The 27,709-nt window shown below is 41.7% G+C and overlaps 1 protein-coding gene across 3 annotated transcripts in view; it reads right to left on the reverse strand.

The window, feature by feature from the left end:
• The window catches only part of LOC123268757 (ATP-sensitive inward rectifier potassium channel 11-like), a 213,340-nt gene that overhangs the window by 119,847 nt on the left and 65,784 nt on the right, over positions 1-27,709 (reverse strand). For all 3 annotated transcript variants that reach the window (XM_044734109.1, XM_044734110.1, XM_044734112.1), the window contains exon 2: positions 7,727-8,149. In XM_044734109.1, coding sequence (XP_044590044.1) covers positions 7,727-7,956 — 230 coding nt within the window. In that variant the 5' untranslated portion in view covers positions 7,957-8,149. The remainder of the gene's footprint in view (positions 1-7,726; positions 8,150-27,709) is intronic.

Here is a 27,709-nt window from a genome sequence, read left to right on the forward strand (position 1 = left end):
ATTACAAATAATTTTAGATCGGAATAAATTGTAGTCTTAAATAATTTTAATTTAGCGGTTTACTCAGTTTCATTGCTATTGGCTTAAGCCAGATTATTATTCAAAGATTTTCATTATTTAAATTTTACACATGGCGTAAGAATCTGGAATTAATAACCCGAACTAATGCCTAGTATTAATAACCCAGACAGGCCTACGTATAAAATGTATAATGACAAAGACAAGTCTATTTCCCTAACAAATTAATTAATAACCCGAAACATGTCCTGGTGTTATTAATTAACTGTTTTATAATTTTCTCCAATTTTAATATTAAATTTAATTAATTAATTTATTGACTAGCGATTGTGACCGAACGCGAAATGGCGGTGACCTTCAGCCGACGTGTTGCCTGGCTGACGCCGCAGACCCGAGAATTAAAATCAGACATGATATTTGTACCTGGAGTTTTTTTTTTTTTTTTTCGTTTTTATATTCTAAATACTCGTGCGCTCCCTCGAAGAGCTGCGACTCCTTTTATCCAGGGTGGTGTAACTTTCTCCTCGGATAAATCCTCGGCAAATACCTCCTCGGATCGATCTGCTTGGCGGCAAAACTCTGGTCACCGTCACTCGTGCTCTGGGTATTTTCTCAAGCCTGTAACCGCAAATCAGCATTAGAAATTATTACAATTTAGAATTAATTTACGCAAGCTGGCAGGCGGCCTAGCAAGCAATAAATTAATTGAGTTTTTATCGCTTCGTTCCACTTAAAGGTGAGCGAAATAAAATAATTACCTGTGCTCTGCGTTCTTACAAAAATTTGCGATGCGTCCAGTGAGACTGTTCGGTCACAATGAATCTTCGTGGTCTTGTCGTTGTAGTTCTTTCTTCACTCTGTTTTCTCCACTCTCTCTCTCTCAGCGCCAGCGCTTCCCCCTCGGGGACTTATTTATTACTTATAGCTAGAGGCGCGAGTACTTCGGAGCAGAGCGCCCTGTGATCCGTCGATAAACTAACTGGCGCAGGCCAGGAACCACACATGGGTAATACAGGGACTGTAACACTCCGTTACAAGCTTCTTTAGGCAAAACAGTGGAAATGCCTAAGTTCGGTATGTCATGGATTGCCAAACTGTTATGAAATAACGGCAACCTGTATTCTGAAGCTTGGTCTATCAAAATGAAACTTGACTAGGTAAGTCTGTGGCAAGTCCTCACTTAGGTATAATATCGGAATTCCTAACTCGACCGTTGCAACGGTAACCGAATGTTTGCCGAAGTATCGGGCTTATAAGTATCTTGAGGCAAGAGGTCGCTCATCATCGGCGTAGCGTCGCGGTATGGTATAGGGCTCTCGTGCGTCGGGTACAGTGTTCGAGTCTCGCGTTCGACATGTAAAATTTTTAATAATTAATAATTATTAATTATAATTATTCTTAAGGTGAGTGTGAGGTAAATTTAAGTGTGGTGTGTGACTAATGTATCTAACTCCATCATTTCCTCCCCCCTTGACCCATAAAATCGACCAATCAAAAAAAACTTCTTCATAGTAAGAAAAAGCCTAAAAAGCGAAAAAAATGACGAAAAATACAAAAAATAATACTAAATAAAAAAAATTTTTTTATTTACTTAATATTTAAAAAATTTTGTCCTAAAGTCGATATTTATATTTAAAATTTAAAAAGTAAATTAAAAAAAATAAGCATTCATTATTATTAATTTTTGCTTTATAATAAAAATAGCTAAAAACAAAAAAAGGATTCAATTTGGATTCTTCCGTGCGAATTTAGTTTCTGAATCGCTGCCTAGTTAGGTAGCCAAATTTGGACCGAATGAGGCTTAGATAGTCACCAGCAAGTGTGGTTTCCAAACCACTGCCTAAGTCGGAAGCCAAGTTAGGCCCAAACTCGCGACTGCGTTACTTCCGGGACGTGGGCCAACTTTGGCTTCCTGGTTCGGCGCGAACTTGGAATTCGGCATGCCTAATTCGAAACGAACCACCGCCGAACTTAAATTTCTGGTCGGGTATGGGGTCGATCGATCGATTAAGGCTATGGAAATCTTTCTTAGAGTGTACTCTATGATTTCCATGATATTTTTTTCCTTAATCTCCTGTGGACACCGAGGAATAAATTTAAAAAACTTAATTTCTGTCAATTTAGTCAAAAGTCACTACTTACGGGACTTACAGTGTACTCTGAGATTTTCATGAGTTTTTATCCTTAATCTCCAGTGGACACCGAGAAACGAATTTTTAACTGTCAAATTTCTAGGAATTTAGTCAAAAAACGCCTTTTATGGGACTTCCATTTGGTGTCTTTGGGGTTGATCAATCGATTAAGGCTATGCAAATCTTCATAAGGGTATAGTCTATGATTTCCATGAGTTTTTTTCCTTAATCTCCAGTGGACACCGAGGAATGAATTTCTAACTCTCAAATTTTTGTCATTTCAGTGAAAAAACGCCCTTTGCGGGGCTTTTACTCGGTGTCTATGGGGTCGATGGATCTATTAAGGTTGTGGAAATCTTTTTTAGAGTGTACTCTGAGATTTTCATGAGTTTTTTTCTTAATCTCCAGTGGACACCGAGAAATGAATTTTCAACTGTCAAATTTCTAGGAATTTAGTCAAAAAACGCCCTTTATCGGGCTTTTACTCGGTGTCTATGGGGTCGATCGATCTATTAAGGCTATGGAAATCTTTATAAGAGTACACTCTACGATTTCCATTGATTGTTTTTCCTTAATCTACTGTAGACACCGAGACATGAATTTTTCACTGTCAAATTTTTGTCATTTCAGTAAAAAAACGCTCTTTATGGGACTGTTACACGGTGTCAATAGGTCTCAGGGGGTTGATGATTTTTTTAAAGCTTTATAGGTTTGAAATGAAGAAGCTCATAAAAAATCAGCGTGCTAACCCGATTAGCCGAGGCTATACGAATTTTTATAACATAAGGGTGGGTGTTAGGTGTTGTTTCGGAGGTCCTAGGGGGTTGATGATTTTTTTAAGGTTTTATAGGTTTGAAATGAAGAAGCTCATAAAAAATCAGCTTGCTAACCCAATAAGCCTAGGCCATACGAATTTTTATACCATAAGGGTGGGTGTTAGGGGTTGTTCCGGAGGTCTTAGAGGGTTGATGATTTTTTTGTAGCTTTCTAGGTTGAAAATATAGAAGCTTACCAAAAATCAGCTTGCTAACCCGATCCAGTGTTCTTATTTTTAAAAAATACTATTTTTTTTTACGAACGTTCGGAACTTCAGGTACATGAAAAATTACCAAAAATAATAAAAATTCCAGGGGCCGCGCCGGACAATCAATCACTGATTCAAACTAATGCGAATGAAAAGGTAAATCTCAAAGTAACTAAAGTCAAGGTCAAGATAGAATTTACAATTAGAAATAATAAATAATTAATTATAAAATAATATTTTATATTAACGAATTGAACTAGGAAGATGAGTCATAGGAAAAGAATCCGGGAATTAACTTTTATAAAATAAATCATTGTTTAATTGGTAAATATTAATAAAAATAAATTATTTATTTATAAACGGTATTACTTAAAACTGAATCTACTTTCCAAATAACAAATTAAATCCTTTATGGAACTTTATAATAGATTTCAAACAATTAAACCAATATAAACGATAATTTTAGATATTAGCCTTTCAATATTATTTACAAACGTAATGATAATTAGTGTAAGTGTAATGCTTTAACTAGTAATTGCTGGCCAGTTCAGGGACCTACACGAGGCTTTCGGGATAGGTACAAGTATTCCTTTAAAATAACCCTTACTCGCTACGGGATCGACCCGATAAATCGATAGTGAATTTAATTAAACGATAAAAGAATAAATTATTTAAGCCAGGAGACAGCGGTGTGCTCATATTAATCGATCTCAACTTGTGAGTACTCACCAAAAAGGAAACTCAACCCAAGGCACCAAATCCACACTCCTTACAATAGCGGAGGTCCCGCGTGTATACCTCACACCAAGCGGGCCACCGCGTGTCTGCTCAATTTTTGTCACCGTAAACCGTTCGAGGCCTCGTGTTCGACAACAAGGGCCTCTCTAGCCATTTTCCCTAATTCAATGAACTCTTTGCTCGCGATCGATATTGTAGGGCCTCACCCGTGCGAGTAAAGGCTATGATTTATCACTCATAGTAAAATTAGGTACTATATGACAATGATTTACGGCAATGCACACAAATAATAATAATAATAATAATAATAATAATAATAAATTATAAATAATTCATTATAAATGTCTGAAATAAAGATAAAATTAATTCTTAAATTAATAACCATAATATTAGAAATTTCAAATATAAATAATACTAATAATATTAAATTCAATAAATAAATTAATAAATAAATATAAAATAATAAATTCAGAGACACACCGAGTGTGGATCTGTTGCCAAATTTAGGCGCAGGGAGGGACGCACACAGGGAATAAAAACCCTGTGACAAACTCATAAAATTATTTTCTTAAATTATCACTAAACCATTCACTTAATTAATTTTATAAACTCACCCTGAATAGAAAAAAAGTATTGAGACAAAGAAAAAAGTATTGAAAAGTATTGGATTGATTAGAAAACCAATACTTTTCAATACTTTTTTCTTTGTCTCAATACTTTTTTTTTATCAGGGCAATTAAATTTTGTCTAATAATTAAAATTACTTATATAAAATTTACAACAAAAATTTATCCAAGGTCACATATTACATTCCATGGTCTTAAACCCCAACGGAATATCCGTACAATTAATTATATGTATTATTATATTTTTATATTATATTTAAATTATATATAAGATTTTAATTTACAAGCATGTATGGATCACACTTATAACTATAATTACAATTATAATTAATTATTTATCAAATAACGAGAGAAAATTAAACAGAGTGATCCACCACCATTCAATTTTGTATCCAAGAGAAACCCGATACCTGATTAATAATATTCAGCACCTGCTTGATTGAGAATCCCAATCCTTGTCCTGATCTTATAATAATATTTTAGCACGTGTTCGGTTTCCTCTGGTCTCGTACTCTCGTTCAATCAATAAATATGCCTACATAATTCAGTACGTATTAGTATTTTGCAATAATTTAAACAGTGACAAATTATTAAATAGAAATCGCATCATTCCGCAGAATGAAACTGTGCGACTCGATAATTACCTTTTTGTAAATTAGTATAGCTGCTGGCGTGTTCAGTAGTCCAAACTCTTGTCATGCGGTCGTTCTCTGTTTTCACTTGTAGGTTCATACCCAAAATCTCCACTTAAACACTATACCGAGGCCCAGAGATCAAGGCGCACTGGTGTTGCACCGATAATTTATTCATACAGTTAAAATTAACTACAACGGGTGATAATTTACCCTGTTATAAGAGTAAAAAAAGTCATGATACTTATAGAAGCGGCATGTGATGCGTCTATGCTAGCCAAGAGCACTCGGCAACAACTCAAAATAAACTACTGATGGAATATTAATAAGATAGCTAAGGAAGAAGTGCCTTGCTTTAAGACGCAAAGTAGTTTGAACAAATAGAAGATTCTAACCTGGATAGCAGCATACCTTACATACTGTCTTTGAAAAAGCTAAGAAAGCACTGAAAAGAGCCATAAAGCTAGTAAGAGGAGAAAGAGGAGTTTTTATAATGGTCTTTTTAGCAACGTTGCATCTCAGATTGCCCTACGAGAACATCAGCACAGTCCAAATACCACAACGTCGACTGTTTGGTCTATCGAGAATGATTATTCACATTTGTCAACAATTGCTAAGAAATATTTATCCATCGTTGCTATATCGACACCTTGCGAGCGTTTATTCTCACATAGGGGAAGGGGGAGGGGCAAAATGGGCCCCTTAAGAAAAAAATGTTGAAATCCTTAGTGTTTTTTTGTCGTTTTACTTTTTTTTAGTCCCTTGCCAAGTATTTGACAATTTGCTATGTTCATTGAAAATGTGGGGCAAAATGGGCCACCAGAAAATTTTTATAATATGAGTTTTTCAGTTTGTTTGACTTTTTTTGGCCTTTTACTGAGTTAATGATAGAAATTTTTTTGTATTCATCGAAATTAAAAAATTAAGAAAAGTGGGGTAAAACGGGCCCCCAAAAAAACTAAATATGTTTCTTACTTGTTTTATGTTTTGAATCTTTTTAGTATGTATTCAGTATAAAAAATTAGGAAAGCGGTTGACCCTAAAGGCCATCCCTGCAAGTTCCCGCTAACTCCATACCTAAGCGCTCAACATTTCATGCCAAGAGCATTAATAAATCAGGTAAAAAATATCGGAGTGATTTCAAAAAACCGCGTTTCTTGAATTATTTCGAAAACGATATCTCTCAAACTAATCAACCAATTTCAATCGCATCGACGGTGATTAACGCGAGTTTCCAAGCTTAAAAACCGATTAGTTTTTAGAATCGATTGGTAGGGCCAATTAAAATGTATTACAAAAAAACAATTTTTTAGAATTTTTTTGAAAACGATATCTCACAAACGAATTAACCGATTTAAAAAAAATTAACGGCATTCTATGCAGTATTTCTAGAACAAAAAATTATTTATCACTCATCAGACAATTGAACGTAAAATTTCAAAGTTGTGTTGAAATAGTTATTTTCGATACATATGCGCAAAGGGAGGGATTTGGACGGATTGAAGTGACGTCACACACACACACAACACAACACACACACACACACACACCATAGTAAAAATAGTCGGGGAAGCTTCTGTAAAATAAATAGTTTTTTATCAAAAAATGTAGTTAATAATGCTGTTATTTATTAACTCGTGACCGAGTTCGTTCTTTATATAATTTTTTCTATAATAAAAAAATTCTAGAACGCGTTTAAATGAAAAATATTCATTGGTTTTCAAAGTCTAATTAGCCCATTTTACCTCCCAAACATTTTGAGAGTGAAAAATGTTGAGGGCCCATTTTGCCCCCAAATATTTTTGGATACTCCAAAATTTTTCTATCCTAAAATATTTTTTAAAAATAGGTTCGTTTTTAATTAATTTTTTCAACATTGAAAACTATTAAATTCGGAATAATGATGATTATATTCAAAAGAGCATTGTTTTACCTACCAAAAATGTAATAACCTAAATTCCGATAAAATGCATAGTTTCTAAGATATAATTCTTCGAAAGTCAAGTTGGGTCAATTTGATCCCGTGTGTACTCTAAGGTTCTGTTCGGAGGTGTGTACTCCGAAGGTTAAAATATTTATGCATTGAGAAATTGCTAGCCAACGTCTTGACGAAAGGGTTGAGTGATGCGAAACATCGCGAATGATTGTGTAATTTAGGTATGATAAATGTAGGCTCATACTATATGTTCACTCATGTCTCTGAAGGAAGGTGTTGACATGCACGAAGGGCAAGAACTCATCTATGGGTCATAGAAACACCTTAGGGTACTATTATAATCATTATTGAGTACGATGAGTCAGTCTGGCATGAGCCTTCGTGTTGAAGACGTCAATTTAGTCTTAATAAATTTGTATATTCGTTATTAGATATCATTGTTAAATAAATATGGTATTACGCAATTTCGCCTATTTATTTCAACAACAGGCATAATTTAATTATTTTTTGTTAATAATATTGATGTCAGTTCAATTTTGTTAAATTTTGATTGCCTAAAAATGACAATTCGTTGAAATTTTTCTATGATACAGTGATTAAGAATAGTAATAAGTAAGTACCTATTTGAATCTTGGCGGCCCATATTTCCAATACTGCTATTTTGTGTATTTTCTCGGACTAAAGTTACATTGCGTGGCACTATTGATGAGGCATTGTGACTTTTCTGTGATAGCAAAGGAGATTCTGCACGAGATGGATTATTATTCTGTTTTGAATTATTATCATTTTCACATTCCTCTTCCTCTTCGATGTTTCCTGGTAACCTAAATAGTTTTTGAGGTTCTTCCATTATGAAAAATACTTCAAGTACTGAGCGAATAATTTAAAACTCAGTAATTTTTAAATTGTTGATTTTTTCTACAATAGTAGCTCTTCATAATAATTTACTTGCTTGTGTCATAAAAAATGCCATTTTTATTCATTATATGATTGCTCATCTGCATAACTGATTAGTTGAGTTATCAATGACAAATTCAGAAAATCTGTAAGAAGCAAAACTTTTTTTTATAATAAATTAGAAATTATTGCCACCATTATTACAACAACTAGTAAAATGACATTTTAAACATTGTATTATTAATTATTAGAGTATAATTGCATACCGAAAAAAATGATAAAATACTGATCAACCGATCAATCAACCTCAATCAACCCATTTTCACGTTCTTGGCAACGATCGACGTGGTTTTTTAGACACCAAAAATTATTTTATTTCGTCAAAAACAATCCAAAAGAAATGTCGACGTTATGTAGGAAAAACATTTTTTTCGATTATTCGTTAATTCATTCAAGAGTTATTGCACTTCGAACGTTCAAAAAATAGTGTTCTATGGAACTTTTATCAGACTTTTGACTTGAAGAGCTCAAAAACCTCATAAGTGCAATTTTAAGCGCTTAGATATGGAATTAGCGGAAGTTGCAGGGATGGCCTTTAGGGTCAACCGTTTTCCAGAATTTTTTGTGATAAATGAGCGTTATGAGACGTGCACTTTTCTGATTTTCCAAACTCATATTTTCTCTCCGTGTAGAGTAATAAATTGATAATTCCGAGAAACTGTTTAAAAATTTAATTCATCCAACTCGGGTCATGATTTTCTTACCGTAAATGAAATAAGGAAAAAAAAAATTTGATACATGAGTAATTTTTTTTTTTAGCTTTATGAAAATGTTAGCGCATCAGAACCAATTATAAATAAAAAAATAATTTTTAAGACAGTAATAAATTAATTTGTATCAGTTTAATACTTGAATAATCAAAATTTTATACATTTGGAAGTTTACGTCTAAATAACTTCAGAACGGCTGTCTTTATGATAAAAGTGTAGGAGACCTTTTCTGTAGAGCGTAGAATTTTCTACAAGAATATGTTATGGACTTATTTATATGAGGTGCGTATGCTGAGCTAGAAAAATAAACAAAAAAAATTAGGAAAACGGTTGACCCTGAAGGCCATCCCTGCAACTTCCCGCTAATTCCATACTTAGGCGCTTAAAATTGCACCAATGACGTTTTTGAGCTCTTCGAGCTCAAAAATACAATTTATGGGTTATTTTGATCTCTCCGAGCTCAAAGAGATTACTTTCCTATGCTTTAAAGCTCTTCGAGCTCAAAAGTCTGATAGAGATTTGATAAGACACTATTTTTTGAATTTTTAAACCGCAATAACTTTTGAATGAATAAACCGATTTTAACGCGGTTAGAAGCATTCGACGCAGTATTTCAAGCCTCACGAATCTTGAATTTTGAATTGATCGCGCTAGGAATTTTGAAGTTATTCCGAAAAAACACTTTTTTCGGTTTTCTTTCGTTCACGATATCTCTCGAATGAATCAACCGATTTTGATCGAACTGGTGGCGATCGACGTGGTTTTTTGAGGTTAAGAACTGATTAGTTTTTGGAATTGAACCTTTGAGCCGTTTAAAAGTTATTCCAAAAAAACCACATTTGAAAAAATTTTTTTTTTCAGTTTTTTTAAGATTTCTCAAAATCTATTGATCTGAATCAGTCCAAATAGTTTTCAAAATCTAAGTTTGGTCAAGCCCTTTCGAATAGCACCAACCGCGATAAAATCGGTCGAGCCGTTCAAAAGTTATAAGCGGTTCACATACTTTCACACACACACACACACACACACACACACACACACACACACACACACACACACACACACACACACACACACTCGGGGCAGAAGAGATACTGCTACCGGGCGCGTCTCCCCGAGCGGATGGGAGAACGCTCGCTGTCCTTGGATGACACTTAATCTCTTAGTTGATGAGGTACAGCGGGTAGGAGCCAAGCAAAATAACCAAACAAAATACGCTCCCGTAGACAAAACTCCCCTTTAATGGGTTGGTCGCACTAACTGACCTAACAAGACGATCGTTCCCTGCTGTGACCCACTGGGAGTGACCGGAACCTCGTGTCGTAGTTTCCGACGATGCAGGCCACGGCTGATGTGAGCTTGCTCTGCCGAGGTGTAAGTTGCAGCAGTGGATCAGGAGCCAGCCACTTTGGGCCTTGATCAGGAAGTACGCAGTGAGTGTTAGAGATCGGAATCTTCACCGCTCCGAGCGAGTCTAGTCCGTCCGTGTATTCCGGGGCTGGCTAAGTGTCGGCTAGGCCTCAGGGAACTGGGGTAGGAGTACTATCTCCGAGGGTACACCCGTTCCTAGTTATGACAACCCGCTCCACTCCGTACGATGCGCTGGTGAATTTAAAAGTATGAGTAAAATTCAGGAAAACAACAATAGTGAAAACGGGCCTCATGCCCAACAAGTAGCGATTGAAGCAAGCGCTGAAATAAAGCGGTCGCAAGCGTTTGAACGCCTTGAAAAGCTGACCAGTGAGCTAAATTACTTCATCCAATCTAAGGTCAATATCCACAAGGAGATTAAGACCAAGACGACCAGCGTAGCCAATGCCCTCCAACGATTCAAGAAACTTGATGAAGAATGGTGTTTAACAGTACGACGCACTTCTCGCACTACACCGGAGAGAAGCATTCAAGCAACTATCGTGAATGAAGAAGCAATGGACACTGGAGCCGAAGGTGACGGTGAATCAGTCGCGAAAGACAGAATCAGAACTAGCAACAAGTCAACTAAGAGAAAAGATCGATCTTCTCCCGACCCAACGATCTGCCAAGTTGTGAAGAAAAAGGACCTGAAACCAAGCCCTCCGAAAAACACGGCAGTGCAGAACGCCGGAAAAAAAGAGGTGACTGAATGGCAGAAGGTCCAATCCACGAAGGAGAAGAAGGAGCAAGCGAGAGAGCGGTTACCAAAACAACCGGTGAACAAATCTCGGCCGGAGCCTAAGCGGGAAAAACCGCGAAAATTCACCAAACCAGATGCCTTAATTATTCGACCCGTTGAGAAGGCAAAATATGCCGAGATACTGCGTCGGATTAAAAAAGATGTCCCACCAGATCAGACCCGTGACGTCGTTGACAAGGTTCAAAAGACGAATGATGGGAATATGCTCATTACGCTTTCCAGAAAGACTGCAGACAAAGGACAAGCTTTGCTGAAGACCATCAAGAGCATTCTTAAAGAAGAAGCGCAAGTCATCTGTAAAGGCCCAGAGGAACAGCTTGAAATCCAGGACATTGACGACGAAACAACTAAAGACGATGTCCGGAAGGCCTTACAAGAGGCAGCTGGAAATGACTACGAAATACCTGAAGATGTCATTAAAATTCGTCCGGCCTACAGAGGTACTCAAACTGCTTCGGTACGATTGCCAGCAGCAATAGTGCAGAAGATACTTGGAAAGAAAGGCAAAATAAGGATTGGCTGGGTAAATTGCCGTGTCAGAGCAATTAAGACACCACTACGATGCTATAAGTGCTGGCACTTTGGGCACACTATTGCCCAATGTAAAAGCGAAGTCGACCGATCTGGGCTTTGCATCAAATGTGGGCAAACAGGTCATCAAGCTGCTCAATGCCAAAATAAAAGGAAATGTGCGTTATGTGCGGAAAAACCTGGCTCTCAGGACACTGCTCACCGGTCTGGTTCTGGCCGATGTCCAGTCTTCCAAGAAGCACTCCAGAAGCTGACAAATAAACGAACATGAGGATACTGCAGCTTAACATCAATCACTGCGAAGCTGCGCATGACCTGCTTATGCAGAGAGTACGGGAATTAAAGCTCGACGTTGTGCTTTTATCGGAGCCATATAAACATTTAGCTGGACAACCTTGGGAGACGGATATCACCACGAAAGCTGTGATCTGGGCTTGTGGTAAGCTCACTTTCCAGAGTGTAGCTACCAATGGCAGCGCTGGCTTTGTAGCAGCATCAGTAGATGGCATCCGTTTTTACAGCAGCTACGCACCACCTAGCCTCTCAATTGCTGAGTTTACTGACTTCTTGGATCGACTGACCGAGGACGCGAAGCAACATCATCCAGTGGCGATAGCCGGGGACTTTAACGCCTGGGCAGTGGACTGGGGCAGTAAGCAGACTAATGCACGAGGAAGAGAGCTGCTAGAAGCTCTTTCTACACTAGATGTAGTCTTGCTCAACAGTGGTGACACGCCGACCTACACCAAAGGTGACGCAAGCTCGATTGTAGACGTCACTTTTGTCAGTACCAGCCTTGCTAAAGGTAACACTAACTGGAAGGTACTGGACATCTACACTGCCAGTGACCATCATGCGATACTCTGGGAAACGTCAAACGACCAGAACCTCCGGGGGCCTATCAAGCAATTTAACACCGTCGGTTGGAAGGTGAAATCTCTTGACCCAGAAGTATTGCTAACAGCCCTCGATAGTGATCCGATAGAGACTGGATGTGCAGAAGAACATACTAAGGCTCTGATGATGCGAGTAACACAAGCTTGTGATGCCAGTATGCCTCGCAAACGTGTTATGAATTCAAGACCTGCGGTACACTGGTGGAATGATCATATCAGCAACCTCCGTAAAGAGTGTCATCGAAAGAGAAGAATATCACAACGTGGCTATCAAAGACCTTACTCTGCAGTGCTGATCGCAGAGTACAAAAAAGCTCGTCGTGAACTTATTAAGGCCATAAAAGAGAGCAAAAGAAGATGCTGGAAAGAGCTCATATACGAGGTCGACAAAGACGTGTGGGGTCGGCCGTATAAGGTGGTCATGACGCACCTGAAGAAACAACAAATGCCGTCACCTACGTGTCCCCAACTCCTTCAGAAAATCGTCACTGCGCTGTTTCCACAACAACACAGTCTCAATTATCAGTCAAAGCAAGATGAACTGGACGACATTCCACCTGTCACTGAAGAAGAATTGTTGGAGGCCTGTAATCGGGTAGGAAATAATAAAGCGCCGGGATTGGACGGAATCCCCAATCTAGCCTTGAAAACCATCATAAAGGCAGCACCAACATTATTTCTAGACGCTTACAACGCATGCCTCAAGGAGGGGACTTTTCCTCGTAAGTGGAAACAGCAACGGTTAGTACTTTTACCTAAAGGAAAGAAACCGCCAGAAGAACCGTCATCTTACCGACCACTCTGCATGCTAGATACGGCGGGTAAGATATTTGAGCGTATCATCCATCAGCGAATAGATGCAGTAGTCGACCCACTCTTGGCAGACAACCGGTATGGATTCCGGAAAGGACGATCAACCCTGGACGCGATCAACCTGGTTATTAATACGGCCAAAGAGGCAATCGCAGGAACTAGATGGAAGGGTGGAACGAAGAAGTACTGCCTGGTGGCTGCCTTGAACATCAAAAATGCTTTCAATTCCGCTAATTGGGACTGCATCATGCAAGCTCTCGACGAGAAGAACGTGCCAGCATATCTTCGCAGATTATTAATTAGCTATTTTACAGATAGAGTGCTGAAATACGATACAAAGAATGGTCCGAAAGAGTATGATATAACCGGTGGTGTGCCACAGGGCTCTGTTCTTGGTCCACTTCTGTGGAATATCATGTATGACGGGCTCCTGAGACTGAAGCTTCCAATATGTGTCAAACTGATAGCGTATGCGGATGATGTTGCCGCAGTGATCGTCGCCAAACACCTCGACGAAATTCAACATCTGTTTGACATCACTTTTGAGAAGATCAACCTGTGGATGGATACAATGAACCTACAACTGGCCAAGCAGAAGACCGAAGCAGTGCTTATTACCAGCCGAAAAGAAGTTGAAACAATTAAGCTAAAAGTCGGTGACCGAGAAATCACATCACAACCTCATATACGATATCTGGGAGTGATGCTTGATGCCCGACTCAACTTCAAGCAGCAAGTGGAATACGTCTATACGAAAGCGTCAGTAGTGAGAGCTAGTCTCGCACGATTGATGCCGAACGTCGAAGGCCCAAAGCAGAGCAGGAGGCTACTATTGTCATCAGTAGTCACATCGGTGCTCACCTGCGGAATATCCATTTGGGCTGACGCACTAGAGGTGCAAGATTCATGGAGAAAAGCTGGACCAATATATCGTATGAGTTTCCTACGAGTTGCAAGCGCCTTTCGAACAATATCAGAGGAAGCAGTGTGTGTCATTTCTGGAACTTTGCCCTTCAGAGTCCTAGCTGAGGAAAGACGGAACCTTTACCAACGAAAGAGGACAACCACACAAAGTGCCGAGGAACTCAGAGCTGAAGAACGGCAGAACAGCATCGCACGATGGCAATCGCAGTGGGACGCCGCGACAACAGGGAGATGGACACACCGTCTTATACCGAAGATCGACGTTTGGCTGAACCGAAGTCATGGCGAGGTCAATTACTATCTGACGCAGTTGTTGTCAGGACATGGATGTTTTCGGACGTATCTTCACCGCTTCAAGCATGATGATTCACCGGAGTGCCTGTCCTGCCCAGAAATCAATGAACACGCGGAGCACGTTTTCTTTGAGTGCCCACGATTTTACCCACAGTGAGATGAGCTGGAGATGATCCTAAAGAAGAAAATCCTACCAGAGACAATAGTAGAAGCAATGTTGTCATCAAGAGCCTCCTGGAACGCCATCAGCACATTTGCAACGGAAGTTCTTATATCTTAGCCACATATCCAGGCCAAACAACTATGCCTAGAATCCGTAAAAAGGATTTCCCCCCCTTAAAAAAAAAATAAAAAAAAAACATACATACATACATACATACATACACATACATACATACATACATACATACATACAGTATACGTAAGTATACGTATGTATGTTTTTTTTTTTTTTTTTTTTTTTTTGTAAAAAGGTACGAAAAAAGATCTTCAAAAGACACCGGTATCGTTAACTCTGCCGCCCATCTTCCGGCAGATATCGATAGTCGGTAGTGTGGAGATTTTCACCCACTAAAAAAAACATTCCTCTTCCCCTCTCCCTTAGATGGTACGGGGAGGACTGGATTGGAACCGCGTTAGCATTACTTCAATCCAGTCGTGCTGCGTCTCACGACGCCTACTCCTGGCTACTAGTCCCTTCCTGCGATTTTGTCTTTCAGGAGGTGCTGTGCATAAACTGCAACAGCTGACCAGTTTTCCTCTTGTTTGATATGTACGTACGTACGTACGTACGTACGTACGTATGTATGTATGTATGTATGTATGTATGTATGTATGTATGTATGTATGTTTTTTTTTTTTTTTTTAGGGGGGGGAATCCTTTTTACGGATTCTAGGCATAGCTGTTTGGCCTGGATATGTGGCGACTCGACGCAGCGTCATACTAAAACTCGTCACTAACGCCCCTACCCACTAAACCCTAAACCCCTTTTCCTTCTTTCCTCTAATCCCTCATGGAAACCGCCGTCAGGCATTACTTCGTGAAGGGAGGATCTAGCTTCTGCTCTTCCTTCTGATGGCTAAGGTGTTAACTACCTTCCTTCTATCTTCTGCTATTTGCTCTTTTTCTTTCGGTGGAACGCAAGTCTTTAAGGACTTCTGTTGCAAACGTGTTGGTAGCGTTCCAGACAGCTTCTGATGACAGCATTGCTGCTACTATTGTCTCTGGTTGGATTTTCCTCTTCAGGATATTCTCCAGCTCATTTCGCTGTGGGTAAAAACGTGGGCACTCAAAGAAAACGTGCTCTGCATCTTCATTGACTCCTGAGCAGGACGGGCACTCCGGGGAATCATCATGCTTGAAGCGGTGGAGATACGCCCGGAAACAGCCGTGTCCTGATAACATCTGTGTAAGATAATAGTTGACCTCACCGTGACTCCGGTTCAGCCAAACGTTGATCCTTGGTATGAGACGATGTGTCCACCTACCCTTCACTGTGGCACCCCACTGTAGTTGCCATCTACTTATGCTCCTCTGCCGCTCTTCTGTTCCAAGCTCCTCAGCGCTTAGTGTGGTCGACTTCTTTCATTGGTAAAGGATCCGTCTTTCGTCAGCTAAGACTCTGAGAGGCAAAGTTCCGGAGATGACACACACTGCTTCCATAGATATTGTGCGGAAGGCACTTGCTACTCTTAAGGCACTCAGACGGTAGACTGGTCCAGCCTTTCTCCATGATTCTTGCTTTTCTAGTGCGTCCGCCCAGATAGATATTCCGTAAGTGAGCACTGATGTGACTACAGATGATAGTAGTAGTCTTCTGCTCTGCTTTGGGCCTCCGACGTTTGGCATCAGTCGTGCTAAGCTAGCTACCCCTGCTGATGCTTTTGCACTTACGTGTTCGACTTGCTGCTTAAAGTTGAGTCGGGCATCAAGCATCACTCCCAGAAATCGGATATATGGTTGTGATGTGATTTCTTGTTCTCCGATTTTCAGTTTCATGGTCTCTATCACTTTTCTGCTGGTAATAAGCACAGCCTCAGTCTTCTGTTTAGCCAGTTGTAGATTCATCGAATCCATCCACCGGTTAACTTTCTCAAAGGTGATACCGAACATGTGGTTTATCTCATCTAGGTGTTTCGCAACGATTACGACAGCTACATCGTTTGCATATGCAACAAGCTTGACACTTCTTGGAAGAGTCAGTCTCAGCAGGCCATCATACATGACATTCCACAGAAGTGGACCCAGAACAGAACCCTAGGGTACACCTCCGGTAATATCATACTCTTTTGGACCATTGTTCGTGTCGTATCTCAGGATTCTGTCTGTGAAGTAGCTAGCCACTATCCTACGTAGGTATCCTGGTACGTTTTTCTCTTCCAAGGCTTGCATAATGCAGTCCCAGTTGGCGGAGTTGAAGGCATTTTTGATGTCCAGAGTGGCCACCAGGCAGTACTTCTTCGCTCCACCCTTCCATCTGATCCCTTCGATTGCCTCCTTGGCCGTTGCAACAACCAAGTTGATTGCGTCCAGGGTTGATCGTCCTTTCCGAAAACCATACTGGTTGTCTGCCAGGAGTGGATCGACAACTGCTTCTATTCTTTGGTGGATTATACGCTCAAGTATCTTACCTGTCGTGTCTAACATACAAAGTGGTCGATAAGATGACGGTTCTTCTGGTGGCTTTTTCCCTTTTGGAAGTAGTACTAGTCGTTGCTGCTTCCACTTCCGAGGGAAAATCCCTTTCTTGAGGCATGTGTCGTAGACGTCCAGGAACAATAATGGCACTGCTTTTATAGTTGTTTTTAAAGCAATATTGGGGACCCCGTCCAATCCCGGCGCTTTATTGTTTTTCATTTTCCGCCGATAGGTTTTCTGCTTTAATGTATCTGCCCATATTTCCGCTCCATAAAGCAGTACCGAATGGACTGCTTCCAGAAGGACTCTCCTCTTTTTGGTTCTTGGTACCATAGTATTCGTCATAATTCTTGCTAGGCTAGACACCGTCTTGCTGGCTTTCTGGCATGCGCTATCGAGGTGTTCGCGGAAAGATAGTTTCTCGTCTATCATTACCCCCAGATAGCGCAGAGCCCTTGTTGACGTTAGCGTTATTCCTCCCATGTCCACAGCAAATGGTTTTGGGAACCATTTTTGGCGAGTCAGAACGACCATCTCGGTTTTGTGTTTTGCGAGTTTCAGGTGGTGTTTATCGAGCCAAGTCTCGACAGCATCAATGGTTTCCCGAACGAGTAGTTCGGCCTCCTCTACGCTGTCTACTATTATCATGGCCGCGACGTCGTCTGCAAAGCCCGTTAGCTCGACTTGCTTTGGCAACGGGATTTCCAGAAGCTCGTCGTAGTCCGCGTTCCATAGGTCGGACCCCATTATTGAGCCTTGCGGCACGCCAGCCGTTATGGCGTATTCTTGTGGACCTTCCGTGGTTTCTGCTATCAGCTTTCTCTCGTCAAGGTAGTTGTCGACTAGTGCCAGATTCTCCGGCTCCACGTCAAATCTGTGCTCCAGGGCGTCCAAAATATCTCTCCAATTTGCGCTGTTAAAGGCATTTCTAATGTCTAGCGTGAGGACAAGACACACCTTGCGGGCTTTGAGGCTACCAGTCCATGCTTCTCTCGCTGTCGCTACGACTTTCTGGATCGCGCCGACTGTTGAACGTCCTTTCCGGAAGCCATGTTGGTTTGAAGCAAAACCTCCAGCACGGTCTATGTCGTTGCGAAGTCTCACTTGTATGAGCTTCTCGAGAGGGTTTTCCAGCAATGTCCAGCATACAGAGTGGTCTAAACGACGAAGGTGTTATGGGGGTTCCCTTACCTTTGTCTAAGAGAACCAATCTCTGCCGTTTCCAGACCACGGGAAACGTGCCAGTTGCCAAGCATGCATTGTAGGTGTTCAGGAGTATGTCTGGGTATTCCAGGGCTACAGTTTCGATCACCGATGCCATCAGGTCCAGGTGCCTTTCCTGTTTTGAGTGACTTGGCCGCGTCTTGTAATTCCTTAGTTGTGAAGGGTGTTACTTCGCTGTTCTTAGTGTAGTGTTTCTTCTCCCGCGGTGGGTGTTCGGGAAAAAGCTCCGTTACAATGCTCTCCATCAAGGCAGGAGACTTCGGCGCCTCTGGTGAAGCCTTTCCAAGTCGTTTGGCGACAATTTGGTAGGCTTTACCCCAAAGGTCATTGTCGAGATCGTTGCAGATCTCTTTCAACAGTTTCGCTTTACTTGCTTTAATGGCTCGGTTTAGCATCTTTTTGGCCTGCTTCTACTCTTTTGAATACAAGTCCTGGCTCGGGGAGCGTTTCGTAGCTCTCGTTGCTCGGCGACGTAGCTGATGGCATATTTTGCAAAGTTCTGCTATGTCTGCTGACCACCATTACGCCAGCCTGTCGAAGCTCTGGTTTTTCAGCCGCGGCATAGAGGTGTCACATGCGGCAGTAATTTCCTTCATCGTGTTTAGCACTGCCTTTTCCGTCTCGCTGCAGGTATCCGGTGTCGGGTTGTTCTGGAGGATAGACCAGCTTCGTGCAAGTGAAGCTTGCAATGCCTCTGGATCAAGCCTTTTGGCATTCCACTTCCGCTTAGAAACGTCGCGTTGTGAAACCGGAGCAAATGCCAATCCAACGCTGAATGTCACAAACTGGTGATCACTGCCACTGTATTCTTCGGATACTGTCCAGTCTTCAATCATGTTGGCAGTCCTTGGGGTCGCCAACGAGATGTCGAGGATGGATTCTTGGTACCCTGGTCTTCTAAAAGTCGTGGTGCTTCCAGTGTTCAGCACTATGAGGTCGAGTCTAGCCACGACGTCAGCGACCTTGTTTCCTCTGGTGTCTGAGAAAGCAGCGCCCCACTCAGCCAATTTAGCATTGAAGTCTCCGGCTACGATAACTTCGCCGTCGAACTTAGTGACCGCATCTTCTATATTTGCGAGTTTCTGTCGGAACACACTAATCCCTTCGTTAGGTGAGAGATAGACGCTCATGAAGTAGGTTGTGGGGGTTTGAATCCAGACAAAACCTGCTCCACCTCCGCTGTTGTTGACGGTAACGTTCTTTGTGTTCACAATCCAAATTGCTGCCGTGCCCGTTTCGTCTGCGAACCATGTTTTACCTTCGATGTTTAGATATTGCTCGCAGATAAAACAGACGTCAATTTTATCTTCGAAAACACGCTGGCGCAGCAGGTTTTGCGCCAAGGCGCACCTATTCAGGTTGCCTTGTAGTATGCGTGTCATTTCTGATCTTTCGTGGCTTCTGCAAGTGCTTTGCGGAATGCCTTACACGCTCCAGTGCCAGAAATATGGCATAGACTATCCTGGGCATCTTTGTCCGAAGCACAAAGGAAGCATTTTAACTTCTCCGTGCAGTTTACGGCCTTGTGGTTCTCTCCGCCACATTTGTAGCAGCACCTGCTTCTGTCTGGTCCCGCACACTGATGTGTTTGGTGTCCAAAACCAAGACATTTAAAACAGCGTGTTCCTTTTGCAACTGGGCGTATATGACAGTTCACCCAACCGATCATTACACGGGCCTTGTCAAGGGCCTTAATCGCACTGGGCTCGTCTAGTTCGCAGAAGGCTGCCCGATTACGTCGTGTTGTGGGTTTTGTCAAATTTCACCGTTTGACCTCCAGGTTGTCAGTGAATTCACGTTTGAGTGCTTCACGGACTTCGCTCTCGGTAGAGATTTCATCTAAGTCGAGGATCTCGATCGTTGTTGTTGGTGTTAGCAACTTGACTGTGCCGATGTTTGCAGTGGCTGCTCTTACTACATCGGTGAATGCCTTGCTATCTTCGGTCTTTCGTGCCATTTCAAGGAGAACGCCTCCGTTTTTCGTCTTTATAATCGATCTTATGTCTACGCCCGTCTCGACAGGGCTTACCTTGGCCTTGATTTCCTTCAGGAGATCGGCGTATGTTCGCCCATCAGCTGGTTGGACTAGGACAGCTTTAGTTCTTGTCTTCTTCCTCCTTGGTTTCTTGGAGCCACCGCTGTTTGGCTGGTCTTGGGCTGTAGCAGCTTGAGTCACTGGCGCCTGTTCTTTCTTTTTCTTGTTTTGCCGAGTCACTTTAGTCCAGGTATCATCCTGGGCTGTCTTTTTCTGTGCTGGGTTGTCAATTTCTGCGGAAGGACTGGGTGTGGACAGCGGCCTCTTCTTGTTGCCATCTCCTTGCTGTGGTAATTTCTTAGGAGTGGTCAGAGGTGCCTGTGATTTTTTGTTCAGACTCGGAGATGTTTGAGTCGTTGACGCCGACTTCGTTGGTGATTTCTTGGCCAGCCTATATGCCGTACTAATAGACGAAACCAATTTTCTGATCTCATGGTGGAGATTCTTTTTGTCTTTTGTGAAGTCGGCTAACTCATCAATCTTGTTGCCGAGCCTCTCCATTGGTGACTGTTGGCCGGTGACGGTCGGTAGAGAGTTCATTCTTCCTCGGTGGGTTTGATTAGTGGCAGGAGCAAAAGGTCCTCCACTTTTTGAAGGAATGTTGCTCAGCTGTCCGTTCTCTGCCATCTGGGCTGATTTCGTACTCCCTGTAACCTTGCTAGCATTGCTAGACAGCAGAGCCATGGGGTCTACTCCGCTGTTCAAACGGTCGCTTGATAACGACGATCTTAGGCCCGTTTGCACGCCTTCTCTCCCCGGCACTGAGGTATTCCCCCTCTGCACCGTAGACGATGTTTGAAATTGATCTGTCATTTTCATATCATCTTTTGCTAGGTTATGGTCCACCCCGAGTATTCTATTTCCTCGGTACCCGACGCATCTGACGTGCAGATATGTCAGGCATTCCCCTATCCGCCACCTGAGGAGGCGCCCGATGCGGGACCCAGCAAGCCCGACACGAGTGTGTATGTATGTATGTATGTATGTATGTATGTATGTTATTTTTTATTTTTTTTTTTTTCCTTATGGGGAAGGAATCCTTTTTACGGATTCTAGGCATAGCTGTTTGGCCTGGATATGTGGCGACTCGACGCAGCGTCATACTAAAACTCGACGCTGACTCTTCTACCCACTAAACCCTAAACTCCTTTCTCTTCTATCCTCTGATCCCCCATGGTACCACCGTAAAGCATTTCTTCGCGGGGGAGGAATTAGCTGCCGCTCTTCCTTCTGGTGGCTAAGATGTTATTTCTTCCTTCTGGATTCTGTCTTTCGCTCTTTTCCTCTCAGTGGATCGCAACTCGGTAAGCACTTTTGTAGCAAAAGTGCTTGTGGCGTTCCAGGCAGCTTCTGACGACAACATTGCTTCTACTATTGACTTTGGTTGGGTTCTCTTTTTCAGAATCTTCCCCAACTCATCGCGCTGTTGGTTGAAACGTGGACACACAAAGAAAACATGCTCCGCATCTTCATTGACCCCTGCACAGGATGGGCACTCTGGGGTATCATCGTGCTTAAAGCGGTGAAGATACTTCCGGTAACATCCGTGTCCTGATAACATCTGCGTTAAATAATAGTTGATCTCACCGTGACTCCGGCTGAACCACACATCAATCCAAGGTATGAGACGGTACGTCCACCGACCTTTCTCTGAAGCATTTCAGTATTGTTGCCATCTTGCGATGCTGTGTTGCCGTTCTTCCCTTCTAAGTTCTCCAGGGCTCAGTATGGTTGACCTTTTTCGTTGATAAAGGTTCCGTCTTTCCTCAGCTAGGACTCTGAGAGACAGAGTACCGGAAATAACACACACTGCTTCCTCTGATATTGTGCGGAAGGCGCTAGCTACTCGTAGGACACTCAGTCGATATACTGGTCCAGCCTTTCTCCATGATTCTTGCGTCTTTAATGCGTCGGCCCAAATGGATATTCCGTAAGTGAGCACCGATGTGACTACTGATGACAATAATAGCCTCCTGCTCTGTTTTGGGCCTCCGACGTTCGGCATCAGTCGTGCGAGACTAGCCCTCACTACTGACGCTTTGGCACTGACATGTTCCACTTGCTGCTTGAAGTTGAGTCGGGTATCAAGCATCACTCCCAAATATCGGATATAAGGTTGTGATGTGATTTCTTGTTCGCCGACTTTCAGCTTAATGGTCTCTATCACTTTTCTGCTGGTATAAAGTACTGCCTCAGTCTTGTGTTGCGCCAGTTGCAAGTTCACTGCGTCCATCCACCGGTTAACGTGCTCAAAAGTGAGATCGAACATATGATTTATCTCGTCAAGGTGTTTGGCAACAATCACCACGGCTACGTCATCTGCATATGCTACGAGTATGACGTTTCTTGGCAGAGTTAGTCTTAATAGACCGTCATACATAATGTTCCACAGGAGCGGGCCTAGAACTGAACCTTGTGGTACCCTTCCAGTAATATCATACTCCCTCGGACCGTTCTTCGTGTCATACTTCAGGACCCTGTTTTCAAAGTAGCACATCCAGTGTTGATTGGATCACCATCGAGGGCTATTAGCAATGCTTCTGGGTCAAAAGATTTCACCTTCCAACCAACGATGTTAGACTGCTTGATTGGTCTCTTGAGGTTCTGGTCGTTTGATATTTCCCAGATTATCGCATGATGGTCGCTGGAAGTGTAGATGTCCAACACTTTCCAGTTGTAGTCACCTCTAGCAAGGCTATTACTGACAAAAGTGAGGTCTACAATTGAGCTTGCGACACCTTTGGTGTAGGTCGGCGTATCACCACTGTTGAGCGAAACTACATCTAGTGTATTAAAAGCCTCTAGTAGTGCTTTCCCTCGTGCGTTGGTATGTTTGCTGCCCCAGTCAACTGCCCAGGAGTTGAAGTCTCCGGCTATCGCTACTGGATGGTATTGCTTCGCATCTTCAGTTGGTCGATCCAAGAAATCAGTGAAGTCAACAATGGAGAGGCTAGGTGGTGCGTAGCAGCTATAGAAGCGGATGCCCTCTACTGATACTGCTACAAAGCCGGCATTGCTGTTGTCGACTGCATTTTGGAAAGGGAGCTTGCCACATGACCAGATGACAGCTTTGGATGTGCTATCAGATTCCCAGGGTTGGGTACTCAGGTGTTTATATGGCTCTGCTATTAGTACCAAGTCAAGCTCTAATCCTCGCACGGATTGCATGAGCAGGTCATGCGCTGCCTCACAATGGTTGAGATGGAGCTGTAGTATCCTCATGGTTGTTTCTTCGTCAACTTCTGGAGCGCCTCTTGAAATACCGGGCACCTGTGGGTGCCGGCATGGTGAGCCACGTCCTTTGCTCCTTGCTGCTCAGCACATATTGCACACTTGGCAGGATTTTTACAGTCAGAGATACGGTGCCCTTCTTGTTCACATCTGATGCATAGTTTAGACCGGTCTACTTGGCTTTTACATTGGGACCCAACATGTCCGAAGTGCCAGCATTTAAAGCATTGGACTGGTCTTCTAGTTGCTCTTATTCGGCAATTGACCCAGCCAATCCTTATTTTGCCGCTTCCTTCCAGTAGCTGTTGTGCTCCAGCTGCTGGTAGTGTCACTGTAGCTGTTTGCGTACCTCTGTAGGCTTTACAGATCTTGATAGCCTCTAGTGGTATTTCGCAAGTTTCTCCGGTTTCCGTTTTCAGGGCAGTCTGAATGTGCTCCTTCGTCGTGTCATCATCAATGTCTCAGATCTCGATGGTCTTCTGCGGTCCTTTGCAGATTACTTCGGCCTCTTTTTGAAGAATATCCATGATGGTCTTTTGCAAGGCTTGGCCTTTGTCGATACTCTTCTTTGAGAGCGTAATCAGCATGTCCCCAGTTTTGGTTTTGTGGATCTTTTCCACGGTTGTGCGGACCTGTTCGTCAGGGACGGCCTGCATTATACGACGCAATATTTCGGCGTACTTCTCCTTCTCGACCGGACGGATGATCAGAGCGTCAGGCCTGGTCCATTTTCGCGGTTTCTTCCGCTTAGGTTCCAGCCGGGGCTCTTTCGGTGGTTGCTTTGGGAGTTGCTCTCTAGCTAGCTTTCTCTTCTCCTTCTTAGACTGTACCTTTTCCCAGTCAGTCGTCTTCTTAGATTCGTCGACCTGCCCTGCCAGTCGTTGGGGAGGGCTTTTTTTCAAGTCCTTCTTCTTTGTGACTTTATCGGTTGGCTCTGGCGAGTTTCCGTCCTTTCTCTTTCCAGGCCTTGTGTCAGTTTCACCCTTGTCTTCAGCGACTGATTCACCATCACCTTCAGCTCCGGTGTCCATTGCTTCGTCAGTCACGACGACAGCCTGACAGGCTTTCTCCGGAGTAGCATGAGAAATGCGCTGCAATGATGAGCGCCACTCCTCATCGCTGCTTGTTGGGCATGTAGCCCGTTTCCAATCTTGTTTGTTTCCTGTGGGTTACTCATACTTTTTTGATTTACCAGCGCATCGTACGGAGTGAAGCGGGTTGCCATAATTAGGAACGGGTGTACCCTCGGAGATAGTACTCCTACCCCAGTTCCCTGAGGCCTAGCCGACACTTAGCCAGTCCCGGAATACACGGACGGACTAGACTCGCTCGGAGCGGGGAAGATTCCGATCTCTAACACTCACTGCGTACTTCCTGATCAAGGCCCGAAGTGGCTGGCTCCTGATCCACTGCTGCAACTTTCACCTCGGCAGAGCAAGCTCACATCTGCCGTGGCCTGCATCGTCGGAAACTACGATACAGGTTCCGGACACTCCCAGTGAGTTACAGCAGGAACCAATCGTCTTGCTAGGTCAGTTAGTGTGACCAACCCATTAAAGGGGAGTTTTGTCCACGGGAGCTTATTTTGTTTGGTTATTTTGCTTGGCTCCTACCCACTGTACCTCATCAACTAAGAGATTAAGTGTCATCCAAGAACAGCGAGCGTTCTCCCATCCGCTCGGGGAGACGCGCCCGGTAGCAGTATCTCTTCTGCCCCGAGTGTGTGTGTGTGTGTGTGTGTGTGTGTGTGTGTGTGTGTGTGTGTGTGTGTGTGTGTGTGTGTGTGTGTGTGTGTGACTATGTGACTCGCTTAAAACTTTTGAACGACTAAACCGATCGGAATCTACTTAACGGCGTTCTAAAGAGTTCCCTCAAACTTAGATTTTCTGTGAATTTAAACCGATTCGGACCGATAGATTTTGAGAAATTTTGAAAAATCTCAAAAAAAATAAGAAAAAAATTTTGTTTGAAAGTGGTTTTTTTGAAATAACTTTTAAACGGCTCTATCGATCAACTTCAAAAGCTTATCCGCTCTCAATCTTGAAAAACCACGTCGATCGCCACCAAGCTGGTCGAAATCGGTTGATTCGTTCGAAAGATATCGTGAACGAAAGAAAACCGAAAAAAGTGTTTTTTCGGGATTACTCCGAAATCTTTGGTTCGATCAATTAAAACCTGAAAATACCATGAGGATGATAAAACTGCGTCGAATACCGCCAATCGCGTGAAAATTTGTTGATCCATTCAAAAGTTATTGCGGTTTGAACATTCTAAAAATAGTGTTCTATGAAACTTCTATCAGACTTTTGAGCTGGGAGAGCTCAAATGCATAGAAATATTATTTCTTTGAACTCAGCGAGCTCAAAATATCACATAAATTATATTTTGAGCTCAAAAATCTAAAAAATGTCATAAGTACAATTTTAAGCGCCCAGGAATGGAATTAGCGGGAAGTTGTAGGGATGGCCTTTAGGGTGAACCGTTTTTCTAATTTTTTTGACATGCATTTATAAATAACTAGCTGTTATCCACCCACTCTGCTGGGCACTTTATAGAATTGTATTTTTAGATCTAGACTTGAAATTTAATTGGAGTATTGTTTTGACTTGCACAGATTCCAAATTCCATCGGATTGGCCTGTATCTTTTATCCATGTGATTATTCTAGCTAAAATTCATTTTAACTTTCAATTTGCAATCACTATAACATTCCTGTGGCTTTCTTCCAAAAATAAATATTATTTGATACGAAGAAAAAAATTTGAAATGAGCATTGAAAGTTTCAGTTAAAGTAATTGCAGGTCTCATGATTGTTGTTGAAATCTTTCTAGCTTAAAGTGGGACTTATTTTGCCGTTAATTAAAAGTTCCTCCGCGATATCAATTATTCATAGAAAATTATTTGTACATGGTTTTTACGAATTTTCTCATAATAAGTAGCCAAATTTTTTTTCTATATTTCAAGTATTTAGAACATGCATTGATTTTAATCTGTTACATTCCTATGATCCCGTTATAAGAACAATTTATCGATTATGTGATCAGCAAAAATAAAATGTATGTAAAATTCTTAGTCCGTTGACTAAATAGCTACATGTAATGTTAAATTTTGAAAACCTTACAATGTCTTATTTGCCGCTGCCAAAGAGACGATTGTTTTAAGAAAATATAATTATCAAGAAAGCAAAATATTTAATCCGTTGACTTTGGAGGACATCCCGGTAATTGCCTGTTTCTCTTAAGATTCTATCAAATTTTATATCTGTAGGAACTGTATTTGAAGAATATGATTTTTTTTGACAATTGTTACTTTATGTTGGAGAGGAATTTCGTAAAATCCTATTCGAGATGATTTCTATATTGTAAATAAAAGATTCCAACAAAACTTCGAGTCCATAGAAACTATTGATTGGAAATGAGAGATTTCCATTGTTAACGCCCCCGCAATCCCTTTTGGGTTTAAAATTCGAGAAAATCCATTCTCAGCTGAACTTGATATTGTACACAAAGATTCCTATCAAATTTAGAGTCTGCAGAAGTTACATTTTGGAAATTAAAATTTTAGATTTTAACACCCATCCCCGCAATCCTTATCGGAAGTAGAATTTTTTGGAATCCGCTTTAAAATGATCTTCTCATGACAAATAAAAGATTCCTACCTAATTTCGAGTTTGTAGAAGTTACAGTTTGGAAATGAAAATTTGAAATTCTAACACCGATCCCCGCAATTCCTGTCAGAAGTAGAATTTATTGAAATCCGTTTTGAGATGATCTCTACATGACAAATAAAAGATTCCTATCAAATTCACAGGTTTTAGAAACTATATTTCAGAAATTAAGATTTTTTATTGTCAACACCCACCCCCGCAATCTTTATTGGGGGTGACTCGTCGTAAAATCCACTCTTAAATTATTTCTACATCACATATAGAAGATTTTTACCAAATTTGGAGTCTAAAAGAGCTATATTTTACGAACGGAAATTTTTCATTATTAATGCCCCCGCGATCCCTTTTGGGGTTGGAATTTGATAAAATTCATTCTTAGCTGAACTTGACATCATACACGAAGATTCTCACCGAATTCGGAGTCTTTAGAAGTTACTGTTTGAAAATGAAAATTTAAGATTTTACCAGCCACTTCTGCAATTCCTATCGGAAGTAGACTTCATTGAAATCC

Source organism: Cotesia glomerata, linkage group LG7, assembly GCF_020080835.1.
Source record: "Cotesia glomerata isolate CgM1 linkage group LG7, MPM_Cglom_v2.3, whole genome shotgun sequence".
Lineage (NCBI taxonomy): Eukaryota > Metazoa > Arthropoda > Insecta > Hymenoptera > Braconidae > Cotesia > Cotesia glomerata.